The sequence below is a fragment of the Mus pahari genome, chromosome 5, assembly GCF_900095145.1.
Source record: "Mus pahari chromosome 5, PAHARI_EIJ_v1.1, whole genome shotgun sequence".
In the NCBI taxonomy this organism is placed as follows: Eukaryota; Metazoa; Chordata; class Mammalia; order Rodentia; family Muridae; genus Mus; species Mus pahari.
In genome coordinates, this window is record NC_034594.1 from 143788972 (window position 1) to 143797754 (window position 8783).

The 8783-nt window shown below is 48.0% G+C and overlaps 1 protein-coding gene across 3 annotated transcripts in view; it reads left to right on the forward strand.

The window, feature by feature from the left end:
* The first annotated feature begins 3703 nt into the window (after positions 1–3703).
* The window catches only part of B4galt3 (beta-1,4-galactosyltransferase 3), a 6452-nt gene continuing 1372 nt past the window's right edge, over positions 3704–8783 (forward strand). The window contains exons 1-6 of one of the 3 annotated variants that reach the window (XM_021197794.1): positions 3704–3790; positions 4551–4720; positions 5040–5334; positions 5839–6074; positions 7036–7226; positions 7339–7461. In XM_021197794.1, coding sequence (XP_021053453.1) covers positions 5076–5334; positions 5839–6074; positions 7036–7226; positions 7339–7461 — 809 coding nt within the window. In that variant the 5' untranslated portion in view covers positions 3704–3790; positions 4551–4720; positions 5040–5075. Of the gene's footprint in view, positions 3791–4550; positions 4791–5039; positions 5335–5838; positions 6075–7035; positions 7227–7338; positions 7462–8783 lie in introns of all 3 variants that reach the window. The other 2 variants (XM_029539230.1, XM_029539231.1) reach the window with 2 other exon arrangements.

Genomic DNA, 8783 nt, shown 5'->3' on the forward strand with positions numbered 1-8783 from the left:
AGGGCTACACAGAGAAACCCTGTCTCGAAAAACCTTTAAAAAAAAGAAAAGAAAAGAAAAGAAAGAAAGAAAGAAAGAAAGAAAGAAAGAAAGAAAGAAAGAAAGAAAGAAAGAAAGAATTTTGCTGAAGAAGGGCATGGTGGTGAAAGACTCCCATTCCCGGGGAGATCCTCACTCAAGTCCCAGGATGAGACGATGCCCCAATAACTCGAAAGAAACCATTCTTGATGCAATATGCATGAGGTTTAATCGAGAAAAAATCAGCATGCTGAGGTCGAGCTCATAGGAGATTGGCCCTCAGCAGTTGCAATTGAGGGCTTTTAAAGGAAAGACCATAAGGAAAGGAGGGATAAGTTCACAAAGAATAGGGAAACTGAGTAAACATTTCAGCTCATCTCTTGCGGAAGAGTTACAGGCTATCTTTGGTAAACATTCTTGGTGGGGAAACTAAGTAAACATCATAAGAGTGGGGATGATGCATTATAGCTCATCTCCTACGGAAGAGTTACAAGCTATCTTTGGCAAACATTCTTAGTCCCTTACACAATGAGTCAGGAGCCAGGGTGGGTCAATTGCGATGAGCCAGTTTTAGTGGCCATCGGTTTCTCAGGCTGAAGGCGAAAGAACAGAGAACTCTAGGCTGAGCTTTGTTTCTAGGATTTTTTTTTTTTTTTTTAGAAAACACATTGAGTTGGGAGGGGGTCTTACAGTGGTACACGCCTTTAATCCTAGCACTCTGGAGGTAGGCAGAGGCAGGCGGATCTCAAAGTTCAAGGCTAGTCTGGTCTACTGAGCGAGTTCCAGGGCAGTCAGCGCTATACAGAAAAAACCTTGTCTCAAAACCAACCAACCAACCCTCAGTTCCATACCCCTTTAAAATGCTTTATAGTCTTTCTTTTGATTTGATTTTTGCCTTTTAACATACATATATTTACTTACTTACTTACTTATTTATAATTTACTGTGTATGTAAGTGTGGGCACATGTGTCATGATATAGGAGGATATCTTGTGGGAGTCAGTTCGCTCCTATTAGGTAGTTGGCAGGGATCAACTTCAGGTCTTCAGTGTTGGCAGCAACTGCCTTCACCTGTTGTATCATCTCCATTCCCATGCTTACGATATTTTACTCCCTGCTTCATGATCCAGTCTCAAATCTCAGCATTCACACTCGTTATATTCTGGCACTTAAAACAGTAAGGGAGACTTCCATCAGGATTATAGGAAGAGAAAAAAGAGGAGGGAAGCAGGAAGACCAGGGTTATGGGTATTATGAAATACAGTGGCGCAAGGGGGGTACCTGGCAGACCCGTGCCAAAATGTGCCCTGAGAAATTATGCCATGCAACAGATCTGGTATAAAGTGGGAGGGGAGAAGAGTGGGGACCTGGGCACATGAGCATGGAGGAGGGAGAGGGGGAAGGGAGAGAGAACACCTGGCAGCTGCAGCAGGTGATGACATGACAATTGCTAGGTCCCTGAGGGCAGGCCAGCAGAATAGCTTGCAGGCTAACAATGGAATTTGACAATGGGTCAAGTTAAGTCTGCACTTGGCCTAGAAAGGACATCAAGGACTAGAGGGACGCTGCAGAATACTTGATCACACTGAGAACCCCAAGATCAACAGATCTGTTTATTGGACAAATCTGTTCCTATTTGTGGTGTGGCTCACCCATAGCACACACCTCTAATCCCCTCTGGCTGGATATTGACATGCCCTGAGTACACACCTTTAATCCCTGAACAATGAGGGTAAAGTTAGTTTGTAGAAGGAAGTATCCACGATTGAAAGTGATGTCTAACTGAGTGGCAGACAAAGTGACAAGTCAGAGAAAGATCTGACAGAACAGGGTATGCTCGATTATCTCAAGAAGAGAGAGGCAGTGGGGACAGAGGACTGAGGCAGTTTGACTGGGAGGGACAGTTGTACAAAGACAGGTTGCAGAGAGAGAGAACAGGCTAGACACAAGACAGAATGAGTCAGAGAATGAGAAGGAGCCAGAAGATCAAAACATATTGCCAAAGTTAATATGAGGCCAGGCAGGGCTATTCAGTCAGAGGCTGAGAAGAGAAGCCAATTTAAATCAGTCAGCTTGGAAAGGAGTTTGAGCCAGAACAGCGGGAGTTACACCAGCCAACAGAGTTTAGAAAAAACTAGGAAGGGGTGGGCATATTCAGCAGTAAGTCTCAGAGGCTGAAAACATTCTAGGCGGAGATTAGATTGTATAGATTCTAGAAGCTTCCAGGAATAGGCCTAGGTTAGCAGGCAGAGGCAGTAAGCATCAGAGAGGACAATCGGAGCAGAGAATAAGATACTTTTACGGAGGGATGCTTGGTAAACTGACTTGACAGGATTCCTACAGCAAGCAGATGGTGGTGATCAAATATCAAGGGGTTGGTGGTACAACACTTGCTTGTTTGACTTGGTAGGGTTCTTTCTGGCAAAAACTGTTAAGGCAGGCCCAAGATAGGGATCTAGTTAAGAGGGCTCAGCGCAGTGTGTCTCATGTTTGGGAAAGAAGAATTGGTTTTAGCCATATGAAAAAGGAACATATGTTTATAGTGTTTAACTCCTGAAGGAACTGGCTCTACAGAACACACATTTACAGATCAGAAATATAAAATGAAAGGAGGAAATCGAGACAAACTTTTTTTTTCTTCTCCAAGTGGTATTTACTAGACAGGACAGAATTTGAATGCAAGTCACCTACCTATAATGTGTTGTAAAATAACTTTCATGAGAACAATTTTTTAAAGCAGGATATGGCGCAGAGAAATCTTTCAGGTTTTCCATTAGACATGACTGTTTCTGAAAAGCCTGCAGGAATCGCAACATATATGAATGAGGTGATCTCTCTCTGTCATTATGATCATCATTGCGTTGTATTGTTTTTTTGTTTGTTTGTTTTGAGACAGGGTTTCTCTGTGTAGCCCTGGCTGTCCTGGAACTCACTCTGTAGACCAGGCTAGCCTCGAACTCAGAAATTCGCCTGCCTCTGCCTCCTGAGTACTGGGATTAAAGGCGTGCGCCACCACACCCAGCGCGTTGTTTTGTTTGTATGTAGCCCACATACACCGCAGGAGATGGTGCTCTGTTTGAGGTAGACACCCCAAATAATTAGTCTTATTGTTTCCTCAGCAATAAATATTTGTTTCTAAGAAACAGTAAGCTAGGGGCTGGAGGAAGCCACAGGATTAAATGTATTGTTGTAGCGTCCATTTTAGTCTAATATCTAGGAAAACATTTATATCAGAGTCTATGCTGCCTTTCCCTCCACGTTGGATGTTTCACTGTTAGCTAACTTCCACTTCAAGGCCTGTGAGATACCATGGCGATACAAAGTGCTTGCTACAGTAGCCTTAGGGAGGAACAACTTTGATACTAAGTAGTACTAGACTACAGGGGATGCCATTAACACACTGGGGTAAAGGCTCAGCTGATCCCTGGGTGAGGTAGTCCGAAACAGTAGAAAGTGTCTCTCAGCTTTACTGAAAAACTAGGGCTTTGAGCTGCTGGGTTTTTAAAACTGAGGTGAGCAATGGAACCCCGTTAGGAGACTGTGAAGTCAAGAGGAAGCACCGGGAGGCTCCTCCGCACCACCCATGTGCATCTCCGCGGTGCGGGCCACCAACTAAGGACTGGCAGGCTTGGAGGTGGGGGGCCCCTGCGCCTGGCTCCCCCAGAGGCTCCGCCCCGTGACGTCAGGCCCCGCCCCAGCGCCCGCTTCCAAGATGGCTGCAGCGATACCTGCCCGGTTGTCCGGGTGGCGGTGACGACGGGGAGCAGACCAGGTACGGTGGGCTGGGGGCTACGGAGAGAGAGTCCTAGGAGAAAGGTTTGGGAGGTCGCCGGGGAGAAGTTCTGAGTCAAGGCTAGAAAATTAGATTGAGCACGGACAGGGTCTCGGATGGAAATGTGGACGCGGGCCGGTTGCTTTCACATTGCACGGTAGGGGCAAGCGCAAGAGACCGGGGTGGGATGGGCGTGTTCGAGGAGAATGGGGTTCTAATCCCCTTCCCTCTGAGTGCAAAGCTCTGACCGACCACGCCCTTCCAGGTGAGCCGGCCCAAGTCTTGGGCCGATCCTGTTCCAGCCCTTCCGCTCTGGTCCCTTCACCTGGAACGCTCCTCCCCACCCCCATTAGGGCTAGAGAAAGGTGGAAAGGGGGGAGGACGCCACCCCCACCCTTCTCCGGGCCTGCGGCTCCCAGGTGACCAAGCACCCTGTACCTGCGGAGGCGCTCCCCGGTACCTAAAGAACAGAAAGAACCTGTTCCCTATTTTGTTCTGTTTTCTGGCCACTCCAAAGTCCCGTTACGTACGTCTTGCCTCTCTAATAGTTGGGGATGCTGTTGTCTGGTGCCTTCATTCATTTCCCTGTCCCCACGCCCAAACCAGCTCGTTTTGTTGGAGTATAGAGGGTTAGTTATGGACCTGACACAACCCCCGCTGCAGGTAACCTAGGAACTTTCACTTGGAAAAATTTGGAAAACTCACTTTCCCTCACTTCCCATGATGGCAAAGTTGTTTCTTCCCGAACTCTGTTGTACAGGTGACTGGTTATCCTTGATCATTTCTGGTTCCCGCTGGTCCCAGATTGGCTGTCGGAATGCTTTTTTCTGTCCTCTGTGACAGTTCCAACTTGAGATAATGCCTCATATCTCTGCTCCCCGGGAACCTCCTGGAGCCCTCACGATCCGGAAAAAGACAGCTTGAACACAGGTGCGCGTGTGCGTCTCTTTTCTCATAAAGCCCGAAAGGCCTTCTGAAGTGGACATGGGACTTGAATGATGTAAGCCTTCATGAGGGTAGAAATACAGAGTAGCTGCTGGGAGTGCTTTGGGGGAAGTGGATGAAACTTGCTGGTGGTTGCTTACCTTCCTTTTTTATTGTTGTTTATTTTTGATTGATCACACCAGTGTTCCTTTCTGTGACTTTGTTCCCTGCCTGTTTTTTTTCTTCCTTTCCCTGGCCTTGCTTTCCTCTCTTCCCTGCTGCTGATGTCTCTTCTGGCTTGCTCTCTCTTCCTGTTTGCTTCCAGAAATCCCTTCACTTCTTACCTAGCCCTCAAGTCAGGATGTTGCGGAGGCTGCTCGAGAGACCCTGTACATTGGCCCTGCTTGTGGGCTCCCAACTGGCAGTGATGATGTATCTGTCACTAGGGGGCTTCCGAAGTCTTAGTGCCCTGTTTGGTCGAGATCCAGGCCCAACATTCGACTATTCTCATCCCCACGATGTCTATAGTAACCTCAGTCACCTGCCTGGACCCCCTGGAGGTGCAGGGGTTCCTCCAGCTCAAGCTCTGCCCTACTGCCCAGAAAGATCACCCTTCTTAGGTGAGTAGGAAGGTGAAGAAGAGAACAAGGTTTGGGGGCAGGGAGTCTTGGGCAGGCATGCAGTGAACCTTAGACTAATGGATTCTAAGGTGGGCCGATGTTGTGAATGAAGAGGTAGGCTCTCCGGGCACAAGTTTCCCACGGCCTGCCCATTTTATGGGTTCTTCATGCCTTAGGATGGGAATTATTTCCCTTGTAGATGAGTCTTGGCTTAATTGGGTAGTTCTTTTTGGTGTTCTCCTGCAGCTTCAGTGTGGGACAAGAGGAAGTTACATAGTTCCCTAAAATAAGACGGTGATTAGTCTAAGGTAGAGCCTGCTGCAGTTTTTGGCTTCCAGGTACAGTCTTCATGATGGGAAATCTGAGACTTGTTAGATTCTTTGAGTGAGCCATTGGGAAACTGAGCTCAGAAGCAGGCTGTTTTCTCCAAACCTCTTCTCGGGTTGTGATACCCATTTTATCCCCGTGCCTCCGATTTCTGACCTTGCCTTTCCCTACCAACAGTGGGACCTGTGTCAGTATCCTTTAGCCCGGTGCCGTCACTAGCAGAGATTGTGGAGCGGAATCCCCGGGTGGAATCAGGAGGTCGGTACCGTCCTGCAGGGTGTGAGCCTCGCTCCCGAACAGCCATAATTGTGCCCCATCGTGCCCGGGAGCACCACCTTCGGCTGCTGCTCTATCACCTGCACCCTTTCCTGCAGCGCCAGCAGCTTGCGTACGGCATCTATGTCATCCACCAGGTATCCCCTTCTCCACCTCAGATGTCTCTTCTTTCATCTAGTGGGTCTGTGGGGTAACTGTGAGACAACGGACAATAGATAATGGAGAAGCACCCAGCCTTTCTCTTCTTACATTGTTAGACCCATGCTTATTCTGTTAGGGTACTCCTACTTTCCTGTATTAGGTTTATTTTGTGTGCGAGCGTTTTGCTGGCATATATGTAGAGGCACCACCTGCATGCTTGGTGCCTGAGGAGGTCAGAAAAGGACATCACTTCCTGGAACTGGAGTTTCTGATGGTTGTGAGCCATGTGAACTGTGTGGGTGCTGGGAATTGAACCTGGATCCTGTCCTCTACCAGAACAACAAATGCTCTTAACTGCTGAGCCCATCTCTCCAGCCCTGCAACTGCTGACATATAATTGTCTTGAGGAAGATGTCCCTTTGACATGAGACAAACAGCAGAAGCCAATTTTCAATTATCGCATATGATTGTTAGCAGTCGAAGAAACTGAATGTCAGGCACACGCTGACATGTAAGAAAAGTTTTAATTAATTTGAATAACTAAACCAAAAAAGTGGTTGGGTTTTGTTTCGTTTTCTGAGGTTGGATCTCATGTAGATGAGGGTGACCTTTAACTTCTGCTCCTCCTGTGTTTACCTTCCCGCTGCACATGCTACATGCTACCATGCTCGCTTTTACATGGTGCCGAGTCGGACTGTGCTGAGGCCTTAATGAATGCTGGATAACACTCTGCCAAATGAGCCCCACCTCCAGGCCTTGTTTGGTTTTTAGTCTACTCAGAATCTCCCTGTCTCAGCCTCCTGAGTGCTAGAATTAACCAGGTCCCACCATGCTCAGCGGTTGATCTTGATCTTCCTTCTCTGGGCCCCATATCCTGCTTAGGTGCTTTCTTCACTTTGGCACACAGGCAGCCTGCTTTCTCCGTGCATAGCCTGCTCCCCCTTCGTTATCTTCTAGGCTGGGAATGGAACGTTTAACAGGGCCAAGCTGCTGAACGTAGGGGTGAGGGAAGCCCTTCGTGATGAAGAGTGGGACTGCTTGTTCTTACACGATGTGGACCTCCTTCCAGAAAACGACCATAACCTGTATGTGTGTGACCCCCGGGGACCCCGCCACGTTGCTGTTGCCATGAACAAGTTTGGATACAGGTAGAGGGCATTAGAAAGTAGGGAAACCAACTTTGTAGTATGAGAACAGAGGGGATTGTGGGTAGGGATGGCTGTTCAAATTTGTGAACCCCAGGGATCTTTTTGTCCTTAGCCTCCCGTATCCCCAGTACTTTGGCGGAGTTTCAGCGCTCACTCCTGACCAGTACCTGAAGATGAATGGCTTCCCCAACGAGTACTGGGGCTGGGGTGGCGAGGATGACGACATTGCTACCAGGTCAGACTTCTTGCCACATCTCTTTCTCAAACCCTGACCACAGCTTACAACACAACCCCTGAGCCTCTTGGCTCTGCACCAAGCCCACTCGCGCCCACTCTCCCCTTTGACCTGGTCTCCTCAGGACAGGCTTTGCCCATCGCTGCCCATTCTGCAAAATTTCCGTTTTCTAGGTAGAGCAGGTTGATGATAGTCTTGAAAAAAAGAGGGGGGGGAGATCAATCGGAAATATGGAATATGCAATTCTAGATCTCAGGAAGGGGGCCTAAAAGACAAGTTAGTTCTTTGTTTTCCTAGGCTTCCAAAGAAACTACTTCTGTGAGAATGGGGGGGAAGAAGTTCCACTCCATAGAGCCCCAGATCACCCTTGTTTGGTTTTGTTTTGGTTTGGTTTTATGAGACAGGGTTTCTGTGTAGCTCTTGTTATCCTGGAACTCATAATGTAGACCAGGCTAGCCTTGAACTCACAGAATCCACCTGCCTCTGCCTCCAGAGTGCTGGGATTAAAGACATGCAGCACCCCTGCCTGCCTATCTTTTTTGTTTGTTTTAGGGGGCTGATTTGCATAATGCCAACTCTCTTCTTAGCATGTGAAACATTCCTTACCTTTAGCCTTCAGTGAACTGGTTTTGTGCGTAGTGTGTTTGAGCTTGATATGCAGCGCCCATTGCCTCCCTCCCCTTGTGTCCCCTGAAATAACATCTTTATGTGAATTTTCATCTCCGTGTGGGTATTTCATATTCTGAAAATCCTAGATGTACTTTTTTCATTTCCTCCTCAAACCACCGTGACTCTTGTCTCTGTTTCAGGTCTGGCTTATTTTAAGGTCCGGGTCATCCTCCTGCTTCCACTCTGCTCTCTTTCCCACGTGGCAGCAGCTGGAAAGGAGCTGGGTAGTTTAGATGCTATTTCTAAGTAAGAATGGCTCGGCTAGGGAGGCAGCTTGGTGGTCAAGTGCTTGTCAATGCCCAGTGCCAACAAGAGACTGGATGGCTGGGTTAGGGTCTGCCATTTCCATACTTTAGACAAAAGGGCCCCGTTCTCTGTTCTCCCAAGGCTCCACAGGCAGTTTCTAGGAGCCATTTAGAAAGCAGATGCAAGAATTACGAATCTACCTCTGCCAGTTGTTGTAAGGCCCCAGGGCACCTGGCACCAGGCCCTGCAGACTTCTAGAGCCAGCCTTAGCTTCTTTCTGTTTGCTTTTGTCCCGCCTTGACATGCTTGGCAGTTTTTATTTATTTATTCTTCCTTGCCAGACAAGTAAAATCGCCTTCTGTATTCCAGCCTATGCCATCACTCTCTGTGTGCCCGGCCTATGCCAT